General features: G+C 35.7%; 1 protein-coding gene across 1 annotated transcript in view; it reads right to left on the bottom strand.

Moving 5' to 3' along the window:
* ITGBL1 (integrin subunit beta like 1) overlaps positions 1–27,815 on the bottom strand; it is a 261,142-nt gene that overhangs the window by 129,187 nt on the left and 104,140 nt on the right. The window contains exons 3-6 of the mRNA XM_024230736.3: positions 22,121–22,267; positions 14,477–14,599; positions 10,595–10,735; positions 6,655–6,795 (exon numbers count right to left, since the gene is read on the bottom strand). Of these exons, the coding sequence (XP_024086504.1) occupies positions 6,655–6,795; positions 10,595–10,735; positions 14,477–14,599; positions 22,121–22,267 (552 nt within the window). The remainder of the gene's footprint in view (positions 1–6,654; positions 6,796–10,594; positions 10,736–14,476; positions 14,600–22,120; positions 22,268–27,815) is intronic.

The following is a 27,815-nucleotide window of genomic DNA, read 5'->3' as shown; positions in this document are numbered from 1 at the left end:
TGCACGTTCTGTTTTCTTATCATTTTATTTTTCTCAGTGTTTAATTCTTTCAACCTTTTTTCCCTAACATAATTGCATTATAGCAGCTTTATTTTTATATCCCATTGCTATTTCTGATGCTCTTCTACAAACATGAGGGGTAAAATACAGCCTATAAGCTCCCACACCTCTTTTCCTGTGTACTTAATGCAGCATCATGAACATTCTCCAGGATCATGCTTCTAAATGCGTGCTTCACCTCCAGGCACCGCCAACTATAAGCAAAGCTGGGAATAATATATTTGTGTCCTTACTTTGGCATGTGTGTGATGACTCCTCAATAACACACCTGCAGCCAATTGCTTGCACATTGGGATGAATTTAAGAGATTGTGTCATTGCTGTGATTGGCTGAAGGATAAAAGACCTTAGCCCTAAACAGGAAAGTATCAAAGTGGGAGAACATTGTTTAGTTCAAGATGGCCAATGTTCCTCCTCAAATCATCCACTGATATGTCTTCTATGCTTTACCACCAGGATTTGATATTAATTGAACAAGTTCAAGCTAAGGAAAGAAGAGGCATTTAAATATGAGTGACATACATAAGCCATCCATAAAGAATGAAGTTCCTGAAAGTCAGTGAATGTATGGTAACCAGTTTAAGTGACAAAATAGTGGCACAGAAAGTGTTTGATGGTTTTATTGTCTGGGGAGAGTAGAACTGGTTTTATTGTTTGGGGAAAGTAGAATTTTCTAAATAAGATATCTCACTGTATATCATAGAAGAAGCAAGCATAAAAGTGCATGGATAAAGTTTCTATAATTCTAGCCTACTATAATAAAAATAGTATCGACAATGGTATTGCCTAATTTAAGTGTCTATTACAGATTAATTGACAGAGTTAAAACAGAAACATAACTTTTGCTTTTTCAGTAATAAAAATTATATACTACATATTTCAAGAAGTTAGTCATGTGCTGTCAAAATATATTTTAGAATATTAGAGATACCACTTTAAGTGAAACTGTACATGTCCTACAAAATCCTTCATGATATTTAACTGGTAGAATTTAAAAATCACTTAGAAATGTCAGGTATTCGTACCAGATTCTCAGGCAGGTATTGGGCTTTTCAGATAAGATAGAAAATTATAAAACAAAATTGCAACTTTTCTTGTGAAGTTACCAGTTTCTCAATTCCAATTTTAAAAGTTATGCCAAAGAAGGAATCATTTGGCAGAGATAAAGTCAAGAAGATGAAAATGTTGGGTTTTGCTATATAGAAGAGTTTAGAGATAATGGTAGCATGAAAACCCTTTAGACTGCCATAACATTACATCACGTTTTTTTTTTTTTAAATAGACAAATAGTGAAAAGGTCATAAAAGAAGAAATCAGGAGACTTGTGTCCTTCATCTGATGTGCCACTATCTTTTCTGGGCCTTATGTCAAATTGCTTTATCTTTCAAATGACAGAACTAAAAAAAGATCAATTTGCTACATGGATCTGAAATGCAATGTTTCCATGCTAGTTTGTCAAATTTATGTGCATGTTAAGCCCGCAGGTTTTAGTTTCATTACTTCTAACCAGTATTCCTTTAAACTGTGTAGGCAGAAGATCAACGAAATAGAGATGAAAGATTCGGAATGGTGCTGTTTATCCTGATATCGAACATCAGAAGAATTCAAATAAGACAAATGCTCTCTAAAGACCTCTCTGTATGTATACACACATGCACACACACACACACACCCACCCCAATGGAAGAACAATACAGTGCTTGGTGTTGGTATAATCCACCTACCATAAAAATGGCTGCAGCCCAAAATACCCATATGAAAAGGAAGATTTGCAGCAAGAGCAGCCATCAAGTGGTCCGAAGGCCATGCTGGGAAGGCAGGAGTTATTAAGGTTCTCAGGCCATTATAGGAAAGGGTGTTAACTAAATCTTTTCTTGTTTATTTGTAACTATTGTGTTCTTTGGAGTTATGCTATCCAAACTCCAGAAACAGGTGCAGGTGTTTCAGCACAAGTGCAGTTGCATCTATTCCAGACAAACACTTCTCTGTTTTAGAGGATGCTTCTTTCTTTTTAAAGGATCAAAAAATGCCCGTGAATTTGAATCTGATGTTAACAAGTCTGTTAACAGGTTTACAAAGTAACATGAAGACCATCAATAGAGAAAAGCTTTGGGGAATAACTTAGATCTAGGTAGTACTTGCTATTTTTTTTAAATTCAATATATTAATTTTTCCTTTCAAGAAAACACAGTCTGGATATACTTAATCATTTCCTTTAGTTTCTTTTCTTAATGCTTTGACAATCCACAGGGACAAATTTTCCAAACTAATGTAACTCTAAGCCAAAACTTTCCTTAAATTTTCATAATTTTCTTAGGCAGGGAAAGCTGAAAGATAAAGTTTAAGGTCACATTGCAGCATATTTTTCCAATTATGGGATTTGGGGAAATAGACCTGAGTGGTAAGCGGCCATTAGGAATAAAGCAGTTATATTAGAATCAGAAAGTAAATTGGATGTAACAAACAGGACAGTCGGGACACGTCAGGATGCCCGTTCATGCCCTGATCATTTCAGTCAGACTCAAATTGTGTCAACCGTACTGTCTTTGAGGGGTGCGTGTGTGTAGTATAACAGTCATGTTGGTGTATGGGCAAATGAACATACACAAACACACATATTTTGTGGATGATGAACAACAGACAGGATGAAAAGAAGTAAATAAAACTGATTTATTTGGTGGGTGCAGGGACCATGTTTCAACATATTTGTGTCCCCTATATTCATGATGTGTTTGGCATAAAATATTTACATTTAAATGCATTATTGAATAGATAAATGGACAGAATGGAAATGAATGAATAAAATGAGAATGTCAATTAAAAGAGCTAACTTAAACTAATCCATCCAGAGATTTCCCTTGGATTTAAATAAGACCAAAATTCTCAGGATGGCAAGAATAGGAGCTAAAAATAAAACTTCATTTCATCAGAGCCTTATTATATTCTAGTCTTGCGTGAAAGACTAGAGAATATTGATGTCATTGGGTTACTTCTGTCCATAACACAAAGGTATTAATATACTCAATAATCAACTATATGGCACTCTTCTTACACTGCAACTTAGACTGGTAATTAGGAAAAATTTAAAGACTAATAAGCATAATACCATACAGTATATAGAATTCTACAGATTCTGTAAGAATGATGAAATACTCCAGAGGTTGATGTCTGCTCCAGATTGTAATGATGTCCAGAGAAGCTTAGTTTTATTTTAAAAAAATCTGAGTACCCAGAGGACAGTTCTTCCTCAGAAAAATAAAGTAAAACTGGAGAACTGTATTTGCGTCACCTGGAGATTAAGTTACATGCGTAATCAGGCTATATGTATTTTCAGATGACACTTTAATGGCAGTGTGAACTTTATCAAGTTACTTAATTTCTCTGAACGTATTTTCTCTTCTGCTAAACTATAGACAATAATGCCTCCCTCTCTGAGTTAGTGTGTAAATAAAATGGAATGAGGTTTATAAAAGAACTCAGCAAGGATCCAATAGAGTAGAGTCTCTGTAAATATGAATTTCTTCCTCTTTCCTCAATTCCTCATTCTAAGTGTGGGAGCCAAGCTGTGGAAAGCTGGCCATGTTCAATTCACTTCAACTAGCGAATCATAAAATCACAATAAGAGACTGATGTTTTCTTGTTCAAACTACAGCCAATTGTGCCATCACCTCTTCCTACCCCTACCTGTCCATACCCACTGTGTGGAGTCTCATAAGGTATGAAAGAAAGGAAAATGTGAGAAAAAGGAAAACAGGGAAGAGGGATTGGAGAGGAACAGGTGAGGTGGAAAATTGATTCCAGGGCAGCCTCCTTAATGACACTTCACCTGCTCAGCCTAGAGTAAGCACTCTAAGACTAAATGACATGCTGCGGGAATTGCACACAAGCTTACACAAGGATTGAAGTGTCAATTCAGGAGTCATCACCCATCTTTACCCCATGACCCCACTCCCACACAGTGAGATGGACTGGCTCACAGGACCCTGGATTATCACTATAATGTAGTTAGTTTGAATTTTTCAACCCCAGTCCAAAATCAGGATCAACATCAGAATTACGGATTTCACAAGAGAGTGAGTACCCATAGGAAAAAGGGGCTCCATATCAGCAAGCCACACAGTTACAATTTTAAAATACTGCCTTTTATATGCCTCCCTTACTCTCTTATTTTAAATTGTGTCAAATCATGTTTATCTCAAAAGCAATCTTAAAATGACATTGCCGCCGGGGGAGGTGGCTCACACCTGTAAATCCCAGCACTTTGGGAGGCCGAGGCTGGCGGATCACAAGGTCAGGAGATTGAGACCATCCTGGCTAACACAGTGAAACCCTTCTCTACTAAAAATACAAAAAATAAGCCAGGCGTGGTGGTGGGCGCCTGTAGCCCCAGCTACTCAGGAGGCTGAGGCAGGAGAATGGCATGAACCCGGGAGGTGGAGCTCGCAGTGAGCTGAGATCATGCCACTGCACTCCAGCCTGGGCAACAGAGGGAGACTCCGTCTCAAAAAAGAAAATGACATTGTCAAATGGCATTTCCTGAATGCCAGCATAGTTTTAACTACCAACTCTATGCTTACAAGTTGAAATTCTCTTGGTTTAACCCTGACCCTGACTCACATATTCAACAGGCTGGGAAAAAATATAAACTTTGGCTTACCCTTTGCCCTCTACGCTGGAGACGTCTAGAAAAAACTTGACAGCTTCCTTCCATATTCCCTATTTCAGTAAATGGCACCAACATTTTCCCAGACACTCAGACTAGAAATCTGGTGATGACAGCACTCTATTGCCTAAAACCATCATCAGCTCCTCATTGCCTTTAGAATAAAACCTGGGTCTGCAGGAAGGTAAAAAGCCCCCCAGTTCTTGTTTCTCAACCAACTTTACCTTTTACCACATGCTTCCTTATTTCTGCATTCTGGTAATTTCAAACTGAGTCTGGTCCTATACACAGATTCTATCCCTCTGTTCCTTCTGCTTGGAATGCCCCTCTCATCTTTCTTTACCTGCAAGCCTATTATTTTTTAGGATAAAACCCACATGCATTGTGATCCAATAGCCTCCTGCAATGCATGAGCCCTACATCACCACCACTGTGAAGAGCCACATCACCCTAATTAAAATGTCCAACAGGCCTCTTCTCCACTATTCTCATCATCTCTTTGGAACATAGACGCCGCTCACTAGTCATGAGCTCTTTTATTACCACTGTGTTGACAGCAATGATAATGAAGAACATGAGCATGTATAATGAATACTAGAAAAAAATACCCTCAAGAGAATAGTGTTCACAAAATGTTTAGGAAATCCCCTGGAGCACAAGAGATTATCAGAAGAGGGAAACCCTTCTGCAATGGGAAGATTTAGCAGCAGGCTTTCCCCAGTCAGTCTGGAGAAGCCTTTGAAGTTGCACACTCATAATTAAATGGGGCAGCTCTTTTATCTCCCTTGCTGGCAAACTTTCAGGAGACCAGAGGAGTTTCTATCCATCTGCATGCACCAATGAGGCAGTCAAGCTTAACAAGATGTATATGTGTATGTGTCTACCTTATGGATTATCAAATAGAACTGGACTGAAAATCTATAACTCCATTTTTGCTAAATGATACCTTTTCAGATAGATTTCTGACTGCTTTCTTTTTCTTTGCACTATTAGACATCCTGGACTTACATATTTTATTTATTTGCATTTAGATTGCAAACTCCATGAAGTCAAAGATCATGGCTGTCTCCTGTCCCCTACTGGCTCCTACTACACCAGCAGCCCAGATGTCACTCAGTCCCTAACAGACAGTGTCTGCTCCATAGTATTTACAGTCAAAAATTTTTGAATCTACTAATTGATATTTATTTACAGACTACATTGCAGAATAACATTAGTTTAAAGCCTATCAAAGAGTTAATGCACAAAATAACCCTGAGCACTGTATTATCCTGTTTTGTAATACATTAATATAGGTGTCTTAATGGTAACTATCCTGTTCATTGTCAACAGCTCTGCTAGTTTTGTAGTCTCAGAGTTGAACTGAGTAGCTATCTAGAGCTAATGGTTCTCCTGGGTGAGGAATTAGACTAACTTTAAAAGAGTGGGTGCCCTCTCATCTCTAGTCTTTGCCAACTTTGGGAATTCTCTGGAGGTTTTCCAAGTTACCAGTAGGAGCACTGCAAACGTAAGATGCTTTAGAATACACGTTCAGTTTCTTTTACACGGTATGTGAGAATCAGAAATCTTGAAAACAGGGAAATATGCATTTTTTATTTTTTATTCATTACTTTTTAAATTTTTGTGGGTACATAGTAGATGCATATGTTTATGGGGTACTTGGGATGTTTTGATACAGGCATGCAATGTGAAATAAGCACATCATGGAGAATGGGGTATCCATCCCCTCAAGCATTTATCCTTTGTGTTACAAACAATCCAATTATACTCTTTACATTATTTAAAAATGTACAATTAAGTTATTGACTATAGTCACCCTATTGTGCTATCAAACACTATGTCTTATTTATTCTTTCTAATTGCTTTTTTTTTGTACCCATTAACCAGCCCCACCTCCCCCTCCAGAAAAATAGGAATTGGAAGAGCCCTTACCTGAACAGAAGTCATCAGAATATCGGTCATAGACAGCTCTACAGTCCCTCTCATCACATTCACAGGTGTCCCCATGAATATCTCCCCAGTCCCCAGTCGGATCAACGTCGTGACAGGTACATTCACCACATACACAAGTCCCTAGGTGGGAAGAAGAATTATATAAGAATCCAGTCAAGAAAAACCATGAAAGAAAGCATTTCACACATTGCTTATTATTTTCTGTTGTTTACTTTGTGTTTGTAAAAAAACACATATATTCAGATAAAAATATTCTAAAAAGGAAAAACACCATCTAATATTGATAATAGAGATTCCTTAATAAACAAAAGTTATTATCTATTCTATAATTATGTGAGTTGGTGGAATGTGTCATTAGTATTATGTTAGTTTCCTTCAAAGATAACACTAAAACAATTTATATAAGATATAATCCTTTCCCTCAAGAAGCTTGCAATCTATTTGGCAAAAAGAAAGCTAATTAGAAAGAAAAATTAACAAACACTAAAAACAATGTGCGAATATTTTGTAAACTAAGACATGAACGCTCTAAGAATTTGGAGAAAGAGGATCAATGAGGGTTGGAGTAATTAGCAGTGGATGGATTGGATATATAGGGATTAGAGGAAATGTTCCAGGAGACATTGGAGGTAGAACTAAGAGAAAGTCAAGAAAAAAAGACTAAGCAAAGAAGGGTAGGGATGGGAATAGGGACCCTGAGGTGCATGTTAAAAAAAAAAAAGACTAAGAAGTAAGGTTTGCTAGATCAGATGAGCCCAGATTATAGAGAATGTTGGAGAGCAGATTGAGAAACATAAACTTGGTCATTTGCAGATTTGCAGAGGGAAATGCCCAGCTGTAAATCATATTTACTCTGTGTGGATTATCAGTAACTGTCTTTAGGGCAACCAGCTAATCATTTGATAGCGACATAAAGTTAAATCCTTTTTTTTCCTCTTACATCAAAATAAGTACCAGTTGGATTAAAGATTTAAATGTACAAGATAAAACTGTAGAATATGAACTAAACTCTTTTTATTCAAGACCCCAAAGCACAATTACTAAAAAAGGAAATTGAAAATTTCCATAAAAATGGAAAATTTTGGTTGGAAACAAAACACTGTAAAAAAAAAAGACTGATAAAGCTGAAATAAGTAGTTAATATGTCTGTAAAAGACAAAGAACAATTTCAAAAACATATAAATACATCATAGGATTGAATATATAAAGGATTAATATGCCCAAAGTGAAATAGACAAAAGCAAAGAACAAAAGGAAATTTCATACAGAAATAATGATAGATAAAGATGAAAAATATTTATCACTCAATCAACCACTACTAAGTGGGTAGCAGTGGGAGATCTTCAAAATAATTGTGATTGGCAATTATTTTAGATGTCAGATTGTCAGAGGTGGAAAATATTACTTGGATCCAGACTCGGTAAAGGTGTGGGACAATGGGTACTTTCTTGCCCTGAAGAGGAGTACGAAATGTTACAACTTTCTGGGTAGCGATTTTGCAATATGTACTTTTTATATCTGTGTTATTATTTAGACTTACAGCTCACTTTAATTAATGTACCCAACAGAAAGAAAAAGTACACACAAGTGTATGTTCAGAAGTATAAAATATAGTTGTGTTTATGTTTTTGAAAAATTACTAGTGACCGAAATATTGATCAACAGGGAATTAGCGCAGTAATGGTGCACACATATGGACTACCTAGCAATCGCTAAGTAATAATTAGGTTTTTTCCCCATAAATATGGAAAGATAAACAACATATATCATGAAATAAAAGTGTAAAATTACAAATCAGCATGTACAGTATGATTTGATTTTTTTCTTTAATAAGAAGGAAATACAGGGATAGGGCAGCCACAAAAATGAATTTTAATAAATAAATACGGACTGAAAGCTCATGTACCAAAATGTAAAAGGAGGTTACACCTGGAAGTTAGGTTTATGGGTCACTTTCTTATTTTTCTGTGTACTCTACTTTATTATCTAGATTTTAAAAAATGAATACGCATTGCTTTCATAATAGGATAAATGAGTTTGGTCAGGAGGAACAGGGACTAGGAGCCATGCAGATGTGACAAAGAAGCAGCTTCTCAGCCATGTGTAAAGGAGTCCAATATGACACTCAATAAAACAGATGGGCAATAGAGGACATTTGTTCTATTAATGATTATGTCTGCAACATTGGTTTTTTGGCCCCTGAAGATGGGGAAAAAGGAAGACAAGATAGGTATGTGCAGGGACCAGTGTCTTTCTATTACCTATGGATGCAATGATGCAGAAACGCTTTCAGGGTAGTCAGGAGTATTACCTTTTGAGAAAAAAAAATGACTCATCTCAGCGCCCACTTCTGCCCTGTCTTCAAGTACCCCTGAATCTCAGAAGCTGTGAGCCTCACTCAGGCAAGCCGCTTCCCATTCTGCCTCTGCCAGAGCTCCAGGTCAGAATGCTCCAAGCACAGCGAAGTGGGAGGCAGGTGGCTTAGCTTATGTTTCTGAAGAACATCGTCTCTCACAGCCAATGTAACTCTGCTGCAGAACCTGACCTTAATCCACAGCCTAACCAATTCCATTTTCCACCTCTCTCTTTTTGACAGCTAAATAGTAATTTTCCACAGTACCACAGTTCAAGCTTCATATACTTACAAATGGTGACTGTGACCCCTACTGCATAAAAGGACTTATGCAGAAAACACATTGGACACAGGAAGGAGAACATCACACACTGGGGCCTGTTGTGATGTGGGGGGAATGGGGACGGAAAGCATTAGGAGACATACCTAATGTAAATGATGAGTTAATGGGTGCAGCACACCAACATGGCACATGTATACATACGTAACCTACCTGCACGTTGCGCAATGCACCCTAGAACTTAAAGTATAATAATAATAAAAAATAATAAATAAAAAGAAACCATAAGGTAAATTAGTATGATATATAGTAAGATTTAGTCCCCACAAAGGAAGACTTTATGATTTTGTTCCAAGTTCCTGCCTTTTTATTTTCTCTATGTAAAGAAATGTGGCACATTTTACTCCTCTATGTCAATTTCTAAAAGGTGGTATGCTACGGTTTCTGTACTAGCATTATCTATTACAATGCATCATTCATGTATAGAAATGAAAAAAAAGTTTTCCAGCTATCTAGATTTTTTTAGTTTTAAAGAAGAAGTATAATCACTTTTTAGTGTCATCGAATAGGCAATGAAAACTTTAGTATGGCTCTCTTTATCACTACAGCAAAGGGAAAATTAAGTATTTTCAAGGAATTTTAAAACTATGTTTAAACTGTTTGATTTTATATCAAAAGTTAGTTAACTACTTTTAAATTATAGTTTAGCAATATTAATATATTTGTTAACTTCCTTTGTAAAGTCAGTGTACATTTCCTATGGCTATTGGATATATACTTTGTATGTCTATTGTATTCAATATCAAATTTTTATTATTGCACACAGAAGTTAAATTAGTCCATATCAAATCTGCATTTCAACCAAGCCTTCCATTTACTCATAATTAAGACAAGAGGGTTTTCTGAATGCTCTCTGGATAATTAGATGCTCATGCTGTAGATGGTTCTGTTAGTCAAGAGACATTTAACAGAAGTATCTAAAGGAATTGCCTTTTAGCTGCACTGTGCTATTTCTGGAGGGCTGCCAAAGAAATTACAGTCCCTAAGTTAACTGTTTATTCAGTGAAGCTTAAAGAATGACAGTAACTTTCTTATCTTTCTCTTTTCTACTCAATAAAACACAAGACAGAAAAGATTGTTGGGATAGTGAATGTTGATTTACATCAAAGTAAATGGTTAGAAGATAACTTCCTCCCACACTAGAGGAAATACAGAGAAAAGAAGTGTTAACAATTAAAAGCTTTGTTTGCCTCCCCGTTATGTAGTAACATGTATGAATGACACACCTCTGTTACTGCAGATTTTGCCATCTGGAGACGTGCATCTTCGCTTGCTTTCCCAGGGGGTGATATCGCACTGGAATTCACATTTATCTCCATGCCAACCAGCCTTGCAGTAGCAGTTTCCACAGTAACACTTCCCATGGCCTTTACCCAAAATGAATTTTATACAGTGAGGAAAAAAGCAACTTTCATAAGCAGAATTAACTTTCTATCTCTTTGTGATCATTTTTGCCTTCTGAAATACTGTCACAGCTCCACATTCCTTGCCTAAAATAATCAAATTATACAGCTTTCTCCAAACACATCATGGTTGTGCCTATACATGCTTAATTATACAAAAAGAGCAAAGTGTCCTTTAACTTGGGCTAGACAGGGAACTGATTAAAAGTATTTTTAAAGAAATGACATGAATGACCATGACAGCCTATTACTTTTCCATCTCAAATGCACACATCTAACCCAAATATATATGAGCATTCACTCTAAGGACGTTTCTTGAATTAGTTATTAAAATATTTCATTTGAAATCAACTATTGAGAAACCAATGGTGCATATTTACCTAGATAGACATTATGAATGACCAAACAACTCTTTAAAGCAGAAGAAATATTTCATCTTTTCACTCAACTGTGCCCCACAAGCTGTTGTGTTCCACCATGTGAAAGAGAGGTTTTCAGCCTAGTCCATGTTTAATCCTTATTTAGACAAACAAAATACCATGAGCCCTTGGCCACACAATCAAATTCCCTTTCTACTTGTCAAGGGGATACAAATGACAGGTAAGAGCACTCATCATTTTGTGTCCAGATGCCCTCTTTCAGCTCCCACCTCTCTGTAACCTGTTAATTGCTCATCTGCACTTGTCTCCAAGCCATCTGTAATGAATTATCACACCATTGCTTTCCTCATCCACGTCTAGCAATCCTTCTGCAAATTCCCCAAAGATGGCATTTATCCCAAAATTTACTTCTTGTACTCTCATCTTTGTAGTTATATCACCTAAGCATAAATGTATGTCCTTGTTCTTGTTTTGTTTTTAGTCTATTCTTTCTGTATTATAGGAGTTTGTGTTTTATCAGTCTATGGCTAAAGTCTTTGTTCTTTCCATCAATCTTCTCTTACAGCCAAACTCCACCAAAGACAATGCAAAACTGATTATGAGACTACTTTTCATTGTCTTATAAGCATATTTATCATTCTAACACTATGGTATTTCTGGCCAATGGCAAGAACATTAGTAGGACCTGTAAAAGTCACATAAGAAGAAGGAAATACAACAGAATATTCTGTTCTCCTATGCTATTCATGTCCAGCAGATGAGACTTCCATCAAGAAGACATACATCCGAGAGACAGAGCCAGAGAGATGAACAGAAAGAGTGCCATAGTGAGACACAGAGAAAGAGACAGGGACCCAGTGCCATGTTTTCTGTCTAAATAAGTTATAATTGGGATATTCAAAGAAAATCACTTCTTAACCTAAAAATCAATGACCATTTCCACAATGAATCTGAATTTTAAATTTGTTTACTTAAGCAAATGCAAAGGCTGTCAAGTGACTTAATCAGTACAGAATATATCATCTATATATCTTATTTATGAACTTAAAATGGTATCTACTTGCACACACAATTAAATCACATCCTAGTGATATATCACAGGCCTCAAGAACTCAAGGATTACACTGAAAGAAAAAGCAATAGTATATATTAATTGCTTTTCTTAGGAGTCAGGTTTGTAAGACCCAATCACCTTTTTGGACTACCGAATTTATTTTCTCTGTAATTTCAGAAAATTTATACAGAAGGTGCTACATATGTAAGGATTACTATATTAATAAATGATAAAAAATCTATATTTCTCACATCCAAATTCTTTGAATATTTATACAATTCAGTATTGAATTAGGGTTTTACTAAGAAACCTTTGAGTTAGAGGTAAATAAGGAAGCAAAAATTATGTAACGATACACGTCTATGCAGGTATGGAAAATTAAACAAATATCCACATAACTCAAATAAAAATATTGAACGAGACACATCTGAATAATTGAGATTAAAATGTGTGCTTTAGGACAATACATATTCCAGACAATAAACATAATCCTTTGCTTTGTGCAAACTGATAGCACAAGAAAATCTCTATTTGTACTGCTTCACTGATGAACTGTGGAATCATCTCTCAGCAGATTGGTTTCATGTGAATGACACATGGAAAGATTTACAATCCCAGGCAATGTCACCCCCAGAGGGTGTTTACTGGAGTGCTGGTGTCCTTTTTCAGAGACTTTGCACCATGAAATTGCTTAAGCCTCAAACAAATGGAAATAACAACTAGAAAGTTTGAAAGTTAAACATCTTCTGTTGTGTTGTTTCAAGTTACATTTTTCTATTGATACATGCAAATAGACTCTGCTTTTGTGGTGGTATCAACACACACTGGCTCCAAAGCATGTTCCTGCCTTCTTTTCCTTTTTTTTTTTCATCTCTAATAATGGAAACTAAACATCAAGAGGACAAATACATATATTTGTGGATGGATTTGTCCAGTTGATCTAATTATTTCGGACTGAGCTCTTTAAGAGAGAATTGTCCGAGCAGCATCTTGCTTAGGTCATCGGCTCGGAAAAATAAAAATAAGATTTTTGTGTTTGTTTGTTTTATCCAGGTGGGTTGTACAGCCAGTAGATCAAAGAGGAAGGGCCAATCAGGCCTAAAATAAGTGTATTTGGATGACTCACAGGATTGAAACTACCGAAATGTAAACAAAAGAACAAGCTTGTCCTGTGCTAGCCACAGTTTCTCAGGGTTCTCTGGATCCACCTGGCCCCATTGGGCCCTAATCCTTCCAGAAAAACAATATTTTTAAAACTACCATTTCTGCACACAGGGCAGTATTCCTTCAACTGGAATCCCATGAGACAGGAGTGAAATATAAGTTCAGAGCAGAGAAGAATTTACCTAAACCAAATGATTCTCTCTGCTTTCTACTTTCCTTTTCCTACGCCACTCAAGGTTGCAAATGGAAACTCTGGGCACAGGCTTGCAGGTTGAGTAGAAGAGATGAAAACTGCAAGAGGTGAGGAGAGACTCCTCTTGTGGAGCTCTGAGCTCCGAGGCACTGATGCAGTCGAGAGTGGTGAGGTGTCAGGAACACAGACTTTGGCATCACACAGACACGAGCCCAGATTCTACTATCATTGGTGGACTGACCCTGGGTTCGTTACCTAATTTATCCACGTCCCAGGTTCCACATCTATCTATGTGGATAAACATAATTCTTACCCTAGAGTGATGTTGTGAGACAAAACATAATGAATGTAAAGCACTTATTGCAGAATTTGTCACTAGCAAACATGCAAGAACTGCTACAACAGAAAAATGAATTGAGTAATGGTGGTACACAGAAAAGGTCATTGAAAATGTTATCTAAGTGTTTAGGGACAGAGAGGGGGAGGTAAACTCTAGGCTAATAACCCTACTGACCTTCAATGTCCCCGATAGGACATGGGACTCACGTTTTAGAAAGGGAAAAACAAAGAAATGAAAATGTACACTTAAGAGAGTAGGAGAAAGGAAAATAAAAGTGGCTAAGGTGAGCAGAGGAGATGGTATTCTACTAGGACTACTTCAGAGCTCTGCAGTTGGCCTGTTGCCATAATGACACAGCTCTCCTCTGGGGACAATTTGGCTTTGCATCTAAAAAGTACTAGTCTACTCTTAATGCCATAGTCTCACTCTCCTTATGTGAAATGTTTTCCAGATAAACATAGGTTTAAACCACATTAGTACACCTAGAGAAGAAATTAATGTAGAGATAAAAGAACAATGAAATAGGTGAAAAAACAGGTACTTTTATTAATTTCTACAGAGCCAATATACATACCTCCACATATTTCTTCTGTTTCATCGTCTATGCATTCTCTATCGTCACACTCACAAAATTTACCATACACAAGTCCACTTCCATCTGAATTATCACACTTACACCTGCCACAGTGACATGTACCTAAACCATGAAAACAAAAACGACTGTTTGTTACATGCATATACAACTATAATTAATGAATTTTTATACCATCTCTTTCAAGAGAGTAGATAATCCAAATCAATTTAATATTTCAGTTAGATATTTCTGTGGGCATGGTGAGGTAAAGCGCATGCTACTCTTTCTTGAGGCTATTTTAGCATGGCAATTATATTCTAGATCACACAACTATTATTATTGACCTCTAATGGTTTAATGAATGTAAATTTGACCTCTCCAAGTGCAGAGCTACTCCACACATAGCCATCCAAGCAATGCATTAATGTCTTCTGATCACACCTGGATCTGAAGTGAAATAAAGCAGCAAATTCTAAGCTTTGTGAGGGAAACAACCTTGCTTATCTTCCTCACCAGTATTTATCCAATGTTTTGCACGATGTTTGAACATACTATTTATATAATAAATATTTGTGGAAATAATTTATTGTCAAATGCATAAATAAAAATCATATGTGTCCCTGATAATTTCCCCTCCTCAGCATTAACTTATCCTGATACACATGTCCTTACAATAATGGGACCAGAGTGGATTTCCTTAGGCATGGATTGCTGGGAACTCACCAGATTCTCAGGGGACCTCCATGTTAGAGAGGCATGGTAGTCATCTGGTCTACTATGAGCCATATACTCATCCAAGTCTGAAGATTCTACCACATCCCCCAAATGTAATTTCACCAACATTAATATTGCACTCAAATAATTTTGAGAGGTGGAATGCCCACTTGAGAAATTTCCTTTTAATGTATCTATTTTGAGTTTTAATGCTCATCACAGCCATCACCATGTATCAACTGAGACTTGATCACTCACAAGAAACCACCTAGGACTCTGAAAATCCAACGGGAATCAAGTCAGCCATAACCCTCCTCTCAGAGTTTTATATGAGCAAAAACCAATGTGATAAAATAAATACAGAAGTGCAAAGTGTTGCAGAAGCACATGGCAAGGGGATTTAACTGAGACCAGTAGGTCAAAGTCAGAGTCCCTGAGGAATTAGCTCAGAACTAAAAGCCAAGAGCAAAAGCATAGCTAAGAGAAGTGAGATGGTGAAGAGGCTTACTTCCAGCACAAGATAATAGCACAGGCTCTGCAATAAAAGGGGAGGTAAAGGAAAAACATCACATAGGATTGAGGTATACAACAGAACAGCGTGAAAAGTGGCATGAAATGAATAAAGCAACTTGAGGTGCAGTTCATGGAAGTCTTATAGGTCATGTGAAAGATTTCCAGCTTTAATCCAACAATAATTGGAAGACACAGAAGCAAGGGAGTCCTGTGATCACGTATGAATTTTTACCAGATTACTCTAGTTGTCACGTAACAAAAACTAGATGAAGCAATAGCATAAGAGTGAATGAACTGAAATGAGGCAAAAGTGGATGCAAAGAAATAAGTTAAAAGGCTGTTATATTTGTCTGCAGGAAAGAAGACAGTGGCTAGACACATGATGCGATGAGTTTAGAAAGGAACAAATACATTTGGGGATATTTTTAGGAGAAAGAGTAGAGGGCATTTGGTGACTGAGTGTAAAGGGTGAAGGATGGGAAGGAACCAAAGATGCTGTTGATAATTTGGTTTGAATTACTAGATATTGGCAAATCTATATGTGATGTATTAGAAAGAGCATGAACTTGTGAGTAAGGTAGAGAGCTGTAGCTGAATTCCGAGTTTTAATCCTCACGAGCTACGCATTTTTAAAGGCATTGCTTTCATTTCTAATTCCCAGATTCCATATCTGCAAATAATCTCTGCTTCATAGAACTGCTGCCAATACCAAGCGATGAATATGTACCCAGTCATGTTTCTAGAAGCACTGCTGAACCTAGTACATAGTAGGATTTGAGAAAATTTGGGTTCTTCCTCTTCTCCCGTTAAGATATAGAGCATATTCGTCATACTTCCAAACATTTTCTCCAGAAAATATATTTATGGATGCTGACAATATCCTTGTTTTCATATCTTCTGCATGATTCTGTTACCCAGATCACTTGCAAGTCACTATTATCTATAAAATTTTCACTCACAGTTACATGTAAATGGTGATTTTGCAGAATTTATTTTTCTACCTTGCAAATACTCATGTGAATTTTCCCGTTATTAAACTTCATTTTATTGCATTTTTCCCTAAAAGTTATCTCAATTCATAAAAGTAATTTGAAATCTAATGCTATAATTTATGCTATTGCTTCATCTAGTTTTTGTTCTCTAATTATCACCCTTCTTTTTCATGTTCACATTTATTCATCCTGTCTCTCAACCACCCACATATCCAGCCATTAAGCTTTCTTGTTATCTATCTGTTATGTTGTTTGCAAGGAACTAAGTGCTATAGAAAATAATGGGATGCTTAAAATTAAGTAAATCATAGACCAGGAAGAAAGAGATACCCTATTAACACATTTCGTATAGCATTTGCCACAAGTCTATTGCAAAAGCCTTTGTGTCATATGTTTTCTTGTTTTATAAATACTAATATAAACCCATATAAATATTATACATGTAACCATATATAATATGGGCCTCTCATATATAATATGAGAGCAAGAAGTCACTTGGTTAGGGCTGTGTATGAGGAAGTTTTTTCAGGAAAGTTGGGAAGGAACAGCCTCTGCCTCCAAATTCTATGACTCTTCACTGAAGTCCCCCATAGGCAGCTCCCTCTCATCCACACATCGGAACCATTCCCGGCTGATGTGGGAAGTTTACAACAGCTCAGAGACTTCCTGTCTCACCCATAAAGCAGAATTCACAACTGAGCCTCCAAGACATGGCATATGGACGCCCAGGCAAAAGCTCCAGACTCCTGTGCTCATGCTATGACACACAGCTTCTCTCTCGTGGTTGCCAGTTAACTCAGCCTCTAGGATTGGTCTTCTGCCTTACACTTGATTATTTTAGCTCTGAATTTTCATAGTGCCCAATAGAGCTGACTCTCTCTAGGATGACTGACCAGACGTGTACACCAGCCCACATCCCCGTGCAGTGGTGCCGGGGCCTCACCCTGCTCTGCACACTGGACCTCCCTTCTAGTTTTCCCACAAAGTTAGCCTCTGGAACACTTTGGTCCCCAGCTCTGTCTCATCCTGCCCTTCAGTCTCATTCCCCAATCCATTTAACTCCTCTTCCCCTTCTGTTCCAAACTACCTCAGAAAACCACACTGTGATATGAAAGGGAAAGATTAATAGAGAGACTTCATAGGCTAATGCAATTTGGGGGAAATGGTCCTGAACTCGGAGGGTGGAAGTGGGTATTAAAAGAAAGACAGGTGAGAATGAGATTGCCAAAGTAAACATGAAAGGCTTAGATATTTCTACAAGAGTAAATGAGACAGAAAAGATTAAATGTAACACTGAATATAAATGTATCTTTTGGCCAATTGCATTTCTGGTAATTTGCCCTGAATATACACCTCCAAAAATATAAAAATATATGTGCACTTACAACCCAAAATTCTGACTACTGTCTAAATGCTCAAGCATAAGAGCTCGACTGAATAAATTACATTGCATACATAGAATCCAGTCCTATGCTTTTAAAAAAATAAAGAGAAGGATTTCTATGAACTGATTTGGAGTGAATTCCAGGAGATTATGTTGAGTCGTAAAAGCAGAGTGCAAAAGAACACATGGAATGAATGCACAACCATTTGCACAGGAAAAAAATGAGAAATAATAACACACAAATATGTCTATTTATCTTTACACAAAAAGAAATACATGCACAGAGAAGGAAGAAAGCAATAAAGTTGGTTATCTATAAGGTTAGGGTAAGCAGGGTGCAAGGTTTGATGAAGAGAGGGATGATTCTCTGAGTATGCTTTTCTGCATAGTTATGAATTTTAGAAGCATGTTAGTGTACTATACATTATAAAATATATTAATACAGATGGGAAGGGATTATAAAACCTAAAATTGAAAGTGATCTGAAATAAATAAGCTAAATTGTATTTCAAATGAGTACCATAACCACACTAAAAGAGAAGAAAATAAAATAAGTCTGAGTGACTTATGAACACAGCATTCGACTACACACCCCAATCTTGGGCATGACTGAGGTACAGTGAGTGGGGGCAAGTGGAGAGGGGTGGACTGCAAATCCTAATCTCTTTTGGTAGATTTGCTTGGTTTAGTGGTATGTCTGCAGCACTTCTAGGAGTAACTAGAGATGTAGTATAGGATTGAGCAAATAAGTAAATATGTTGGTGGTATTGGGAGCCAGGATTCTCCCTGTGAAAATGGGACATGCAAATATGGAATGGAGAAAACAAGAAGTAATCCTGTGAGGTTGGACTGGAATTAGATGCACTGGTGTAAATTCATGATTTCTAAAATACGCATGTATGTGTATGTGCACATGCATATCTGTGTGCAGGTATGTGTATATGTATTTGTGTGTATATGCACAGGCATATATTTACTAGTGTCAAGATAAATTAAAATGGAGACAAGGCCTAAAGAATGCTTGAGCAGACTAAGCCAGTTAGGCCTCATAAATGATCCTAACCTAGCCTGATAGGCAAAAATAAGTGAAACTTAGCTTATTTCTTGTAAATGTCTACATTAAAGAAGAACAGAACTTAAGTTTAACCAATCAGAAGGAACCAACAAACTTATAATTATATAACTAGGGACTTTCCAACAGGATAGACTAAATAAGGCAACCGTATAACGTTAGCCAATCAACTATTTTTCTTTGCTTTCTTTATCTGTTCACCCTATAAAAGCCTCCCACTTGCATTCCCTCAATGAAGCTCCTGAACCACTTCTGATCTGGAGCTGCCTGATTCATGAATCATTGTTTGCTCAGATAAAATAAAAATTGTATTATGCTTCAATCTACTTTTTTGACACAAGCCTATTTGCAGAAAGGGCCAAGAAGCAAACACACTCCAGTGGAAATAAGCATCCCTGTGCTCACAATTTTTATTCAAATACCATTTTCACTAAAAGGAATCAGGGCTATTTGGATAAGTGGCGGATTCCAAAGGTGCAGTGAAGCAGGTCCAATATGACCCTGGAATATGTTATTATGCCAACAAGTAAAGAATTGCAAAAACAAAACAAAAACAAAAAAACAAGGCAGGCATGTCACAAAAACACAAAAGCTAGCCTGATGGGCTCTAATACCTAATCTGGAAAACTCTGTGCACCAGAATAATTATGTACAAAATGAATAACAAATCAATGAAATAATAATTGTGCTTCTAGACTGATAATAAGTCACTAAGTAAATGAAATATCAAATAACTGGTAGATGAGGGAGGAGGATTCCTGTTTGTGATGGAATGCTGAGTGCCAACTAGTCTATTTGGAGAGAATGTTACAGTTCATAAATCATCATTTTCCAGTCATCATTTTCCAGTCATCATTGTCAATACTGTGTCAGGTGATTGTCATCAGCGGATGATAAATCTGGGGTAATTTTAGTGAGGAATGTGATACATGTACGGCTTTAAAGTATTTTTCCTCATAGAATGCACATTTGTGAAGAGGGTAAGTCAGAAATAACACAGTTGAGACACTAGCCAACACCTTGACCAGCTCATCAAAACTGACATCACCTATATGAGCAGATGGGCATCATGTGTTTCCAGATGAAACATTTTGAGAACGCAAAACCATTTCTCTAGTGTTTTACCTAAGAATATGTATTATGAATCTAATCATGGGGGGGAGACATCAGACAAATCCAAGATAAGTACACTTTTCTTTTAATAAAATGAGGACAACTTTCTTCACAAGTTTCAATGCTCTAAAGCCAAAGTCAGTGGAAATGGCCCAGATTAAAGACTAAAGAGAGATATAAACATAACATTTTCAATAGTCTGAATCCTGTAAGGAGAGGAAAATGCTATACAGGACACTACTGGGTCACTTGACTAAACCAGGTTATGAATAAAAGTATTGCATCCATGCTTAAAAAATGAGAGAGTCCTAGAAATGCGTTTATATTGTATCAAATATGTTTTATCATCTACTGAAACACTTCTGTATGTTTTCTCCTTTAAGATATGTTAATGTGGTGAATTACATGTTTAGATTCCTTAATATTAAACATCTTTAGAATCCTAGACTACCGCATTTGATTATAATGTTCTTTAAAAAAAAAAACCTAAATTTGATTTGCAAACAATAAATAAATAAATCCCAAAATAGATTTCAAACCCAAAACAATATTCAAGTCTCGTTACTGAAACCAGTTTGAAAAGAATAATTTTTTCAAGATGAAAGACGCTATGGGGCATGCGCGCGCGCGCGCGTGTGTGTGTGTGCGTGTTTGTGTGTGTGTGTGTGTATGTTTGGAGGGGTGGGTGTTATGAATTGGAAGTAAAGAAATCCTACTAAGAAGAAAGAAAGACTGAAGTGCTAGAGAAATATGATGAGAACATCATGAACACAGAAAGGGACCTAACTGCTAAAACCATTTGTCATGACCCCTGACGGATCCACTCACACCTCGCTTTGGATGTGGTCCTGATTCCTATCAGCAAAACACCTTTAACTCAGCTCAGTCTAAAACACACAATCTGTTGCAATCAGACTGTGGGGAATTCTCAGCTCTGGTTAGAGATGGGCCCTACCAACAATGTGAGCTTCAGGAGGAAAGGTCCTCATTCGTGAAGTCAAATCCTCACCTTTAGCATTTAGAGCAATGGGTCACACACTCGATCTATATTAAAATCACCCAGAGAGCTTTAAAAAAACCACCAACGTCAAGGCCACACACCAAAGCACTTGAAACAGAACCTCTGGTGTACTACATGAGAACTGACACTTTATTCCTTTCCCCTTGGGATGCTGATGTTCAACCACGGTTGAGAAAATCTGATATTGAGGCTTCACCTGCCCAAATGTAAAAAGAATATTTAATTACGGTAACACTCGCTAAATACCATTGAAACCTAAACTGCAACTCTTTTATATGATTTTGCTAATAAATTTTAACAGCATCGCTATAATTTTGTAAAAAATATTTTCAAATAACTTCTATGAAATAAAAAATATTTTGATCAAACAAAAAATCTTTCTGTGACTATATCCTTCAAAGAGCTTTATAACCAGTATATCTGAAACTTCTATCAAATTTAAAGTATTTGGTTCTATTTTGCGAAGGTAAAAATTCAAAGCACCCTTGATCTGTAACAGAAAATAATTAAGTCGGTTTATATAAATCCTTTTTAACAGATGTAATCCGGTATTCAATATCATGGCTCACAATTTACATAAAATGTTGTTGGGGTGTTGTTTCCAGTGAATATCCTGCTAGAAGGAGGCATTTGGAACAGCTGGAAAGCATCAAACTTGCCAGTCTCAGCAAGATGGCATTTTTTTTTCTATTGATTTATCTGAATTTCACTTCTAAAAAACATACTCAAAAGCAGACTCACTCTGAGATTCGACATTTCTCCACGCCCACATATTTCCATTAAAAACAAAATTTGATTATTCCACTTAACAATTTTCACAGGGTATACTTCTTACCTGCATTAGAGCAGATGATGTCTTGTGAATTCTTGCACAGTTGGTTACTTTTCTTCTTGGTCAAGTCACAGTTAGTTGGGTACTGGCAAGCATCCCCATACCATCCCTGGTCACACTTGCACTTGCCACAGTCACACTTACCATGGCCTGGGGATTGAACAACATCTAGTCAGACTCAGATTGTTTTCCAAAGGTAACCACTACTGTAACACATACTCTTAACGGTGACATTGATTTGGGACTGAGATATAATAAATTGAAACTCATGTATATCACAGTGGCTGAGGGGTAATGCTATTATATAAAATGCAATGGAATATGAAAATTTTATTTCAATAATCAACTGATAAATTATAAAAACATTAATTTATAAAGACATTAGGATAATACATAAAAAAGCCTGATAAATCACAGAGTCAGAAAATTCAGCACTGAAAAACCATTCTATCCAGCATCTCAGTATTTAAGAGACAAAAGTCCAACGAAAAAATACTTCGTTTACTGTATTTTGCATAACACATTAAACCACAAACCATGAATAAAGACTCTTACATGAAACTCTACTAAACACTGGCCTTACTGTTACTCGAATTAAGCATGTAATGAAATTTATGGATATATTAAATACCAACTTCAGTAATACGGACATAAAATACGTATATATTTTGTTTCATATTCATCCGCCTCCACATAAATTTTTCAATCTTTAATGTTCTCAATAGTCATTTTTCTTTAATGCATGTTGTTTTCATTGTTGTGATCGGCAACGTTATTAAGTCCTGCTTGATGACGCCTACTAATGTTTTTATTGATTGCACATTAGTCTGACAGAAGGGCAAAACATGTGCAGTACTTGGTCCTTGTCCTCAAAGAACGTACAAACTTCAAAGTCAAGGCTAATATACAAAGAAGCTGATGTGATCGTCAGCCACAAGTGATTGTCACCTCGAGTTAAGTTGGGATAAAGTCTATGACCTATAAACATAAGAGCGGAGACTTTCTGGACTTCCTTGACTGTTAACTGGCCCTTGAAAGTTGAGCAGATTTTGAATGGGTTACAGGAAGAGTGTACATATATTACTCAAGACAATACTACTATGTCTAAATGCCTAAAATTCATAGGCCACATGAAGTCATTGATCCGATTCAACATGGTAGCTGAAATCCAAGGGATAAGGTCCAGATGGCTGGTCAGTATGAATGGCTTGGAGGCTGCCCATTTGGGCATGTTCAGCAGAGCCTGAATCTGTGATTGGCTGTGACTTTAAAACTGCTCTTTATGTGGACCAGTCCACGTAAATGTTCTTATTTCTGTTGCATTTATAAAATTAATTATTCTATTTTATAACCAAAACCTTGCAAGTATTTTATTAGGAATTCATTCTATTCAGCACACATTACTCCATCAAATTGACTGCATCATTTTCCATTGCTGCGTGGCACTACAAAATATTGTCAATCTTGCCCAACTTGGTATCATTTATAAGCATAAGTAATCTCACCTGTCAACCACCTAGCCTATTTATAAAAGCATTGAGCCAAATTCTTGCAGTGGCTAAGGCTCTTTGATAAATCAACTATCTTGGAAATTGTGTTGACTCTTTAATAACATTAATGTATTAGGTTGAACCATATGGAATCGCCACTTTCATAAGCTGAATATCAGCTGTTTCTTATGGTTCCACACCAATAAACAGTCTTCATATAAACAGTACAGAAAATAGAAATGATTTAGAAGATAAAGCATTATGGTAGCAGTAATTTGGTGAATCAGGAATAAAAGACTACTCAATGTGATTTTTTAAATTTTATATTGAATAGGACATCTTAGATCCTAAAGTATACACAGTAGAGATGTGAAATAATCTGTGGGTCAAAGGAACATCTTTTTAAAGGTGAGATGGTTAAAAATAGAAAGATAGGGGGAAAATAAACAAAATGTATACAGGATAGGGAGAGATCCATCCCTTCCAAACTGACCCAATGAAGCATCAACAGAAGCAATATTCTATGTTGCTTATCCCCTGAAGTGAGTTCATGGAGGCTCAGTTTCATGAAACTCTCTTCACAGAAGATTCTAGGGTAAAATAAACATGGAAAAGAGTCTGCTATCTTCTGTTCTAATGTGTCACGATATATATCAGCACACTATTGAGCCTCATATGTCTTATCATGAAAAATATTTTAAATTTTTTTAGCTTAGAATTTGCAAAACTTTGGCTAGGAGGCCCCCTTCTCTCATAACCTGTATTAGCATCTTAGGCACATGCTTAGACTAACACTGTGTCAGACACTGTAATGTGTTTTCAGCTTCTTCCTTAGCATCTGTTTGGAGGCAAAGATGACAGCTAATGTCAGACAGGGCCATCTGCCTTTACATTCTTTCTAAGCTTTATGCCCAGTAAGGGTTCCATGATTCATTTTCTTCCATTTAGGAAAACTCATTGAATAGGAATTGATCTCTGACTGTCAAGAATTATCAAATAGCCTGTGTAACCTTGTTTAAAGATAAATATATATTTAAAAAATAGTACTCAGACTATTTTTTACAACTTTTTCTAAGGTTAGTAAGAGCTTTAGCAGACCTTGGGGGATGAGGTTGCTATATTATTGTGGCAAGGTAATCTCCATTACAGTGCCAATAACATGGCTTCAAAAAACACCTCATTTTTCAAAATAATTTGTTATGTGTTAGTTTCCTGAATCTTCCATAACAAAGCACCACAAACTTGGTGGCTTAAAAAAACAGAAATTTATTCTCTCAAAGTGATGAAGGCTGGAACCTGAAATCAGGTTGGTTAGTTCTGGAGGACCTGAGGGAGAAACTGTTCCATGCCTCTCTCCTAGTTGCTGGTGGTTGCAGGTAATCTTGAGCATTTCCTGGCTTGTGGCAGTGTAACTCTGCTCTGATGATACCGAATAGCCTTTCATATGCTTATTTGCAATACATCTATCTTATTTTGCCCGTTTTTGTATTGAAATTTCAGAGTCGTTTATACATATGAATATATAACATATATAATTATATATACATATATGTACATATTTACATACATATATACCTATATTTCTATATATATATGTTTACAAATTTATATATACTTGTATATGTATGTTTATCCTGGATGCAAGTTCATTGTCTCATATATGTATATATAAAAAACATATATATGTATATCAACATATATATACACATATATACATGTATAACCAGGATACATATATATGTACATAAATTGTTATATATACATATATGTACAGATATATGTGTATGTAAATTGTTGTATATACATATATATGTACATATCTCCTGGATAGAAGTTCATCTTGCACAGATTTTGATAGGGATTGCATTGAATCTATAGATAAAAGTAGAGAGAATTGCCATCTTAACAATATTTAGTCTGTGAATACAGTGAAATATATTGATTGATTTTTTTAATGTTGTACCAGCCTTGCGTCTTGAGATATACCTCATTTGGTTGGTAAGTATTATATTTTTATGTATTTCTTTATATATTGGATTCCATTTGCTAATATTCTATTAAAAATTTGGTGTTCTATGTTTATAAATCATACTGGCATGTAGTTTTGTTTGTTGTAAGGTATTTGTCTACTTTTAGGATAAGGAAAATGTTGCCCTAATGAAATGATTTGAAATGTATTCTCTAATCTCCTAGTTTTTGGAAGAGGTAGTATAGAATCAGCATTATTTTATCCTTAAGGGTTTGGTAGAATTTGCTAGTAAAATCATCGGAGCCTATAATATTCCTTTTTACAAATGTTTAACTATGATTCACTTTGCTTGACCAATATTGGCTATTCAAGTTATCTATTTCTTTTTAATTGATTTTGGTAGATTGTGTCTTTCAAGGACTTGGCCCATTTCATTTAAATTCCTGAACTTAATAGGCATAGACTTGCTGATATCATAAGCTTACTATCTTTTTAACATGCATAGTGTTGGATATTATGTATGCTATTCCATGCTGATGCTGGTAAGATTTGTATGTCCTGTATGTTTCTTGATCAGTCTGCTTAAAAATAAAGCAATTTTATTGTTATTTTCAAATAATCAGATTTTGGTTTTATTGATTTTCTTTATTGTTTTTCTCTTTTCAATTTCACTATTTTTTTCTCTAATCTTTATTATTTTCTTCCTTCTCCTGTCTTTGGATTTAATTAGGTCTTTTTTTTTCTATTTTCTAGGGTAGAAATATATATAGAAGAATTAATTTTCAACACTTCTTCTGTTCTAATATAAACATTTAATTCTGTAAATTTTTCTGTAAGTACTATGTTAGCTGCAATCCACAAATTTTTGATATATTTTTATTTTCTTTCAGTTATTTTTATTTATAAATTATTTTATTTTTATTCATTAAAATATTTTTAATATCCCTTGAGATTTCCTATTGACCTACGGGTTATGTAGAAGTATGTTGTTCAAATTTTTTTTCAGATCTATTTCTGTAATTTCTAGTTTAATCACATTATTACATGACAATAGAGTTTCTTTTAAATTTCTGAAGGCTTCTAATATGACCCAGAAGATGATCTATCTTGTTCAATTTTCCTTGCGCATTTTAAAATAATGTGTCTTCTGCTGTTCTACAAATGTCAATTTGGTCAAGCTGGTAATAATTTTGTTCAGGTTTTCTATATCCTCACTAATTTTCTATCTACTTGTTCTGTCGACTATGAGAAAGGAGTATTGACATCAACTACAATTGTGGATTTTTTCCCCTTTCAGTCTGTCATTTTTTAAAAATTTATGCATTTTGAAATGCTTTATGTGTATATATACTCAGCATTTTTAAACTTAGGATATAATTACTTTTTCATTGTGTAATATCTCTTCTTTATCCTTGATATTATTTCTTGTCCTAAAGCCTACTTTGTCTATCATCAATATAGTTGATCCAGTTTTCACTGGACGGGTGTTTGCATAGAATACCTTTCCCATTCATTTATATTTAACCTGTCAATGTCTTATCTTTAAAGTGGTTTCTTATAGATTAGTCGTTTCTCAGTTTTTATACAATTTGACAATCTCTATCTTTTAACTGGTGAGTTTAAAGAGATCACATTTAACATGATTTTTTACATTGCTGGATATAAATCTACCAACTTTCTAAGCAATTTTTATTAGCTTTATCAGTTCTTGTTTTTGCCTCTTTTTTCTGCTTTCTGTTTTGTTTATTGAGAATTACTTTTTATTCTGTTTCCTCTACTATTTGTATACGTTGATTTTTAGTGGTTGTCCTAGTATATACATTATATATCTTTAATCAACCAGAGTTTACATTCAAATAACATTGTACCACTTTACATGTAATTTTAGGAACTTAAAACATTAAATTCCCAGCTCTTTCCTCTCATTCTTTGTGCCATTTTACTTTTGCATAAACACACACGTTTCCTATAGACACACAATCTACTGACATTAATTTTGTTTTAGACAGTCAGTTATTTTTAGAGTAACTAAAAATAAAACTATAATGCTATTACACTTTAATTTATTCCATTTCCATTGCTCTTCATTTCTTTGTGTAGATTCAAGTTTGTCAAGTATCACATTCTTTTTGTCTAAAGAACTTCCTTCACATTTATTTAGGGTAGGTCTGCTGTAATGAATAGCCTCATAAAAATCCTTAATTGTTTTCATTTTTGGAATATACTTTTTGTTGGATAT

Source organism: Pongo abelii, chromosome 14, assembly GCF_028885655.2.
Source record: "Pongo abelii isolate AG06213 chromosome 14, NHGRI_mPonAbe1-v2.0_pri, whole genome shotgun sequence".
Lineage (NCBI taxonomy): Eukaryota > Metazoa > Chordata > Mammalia > Primates > Hominidae > Pongo > Pongo abelii.
This window is presented reverse-complemented; position numbering and strand designations above follow the sequence as displayed.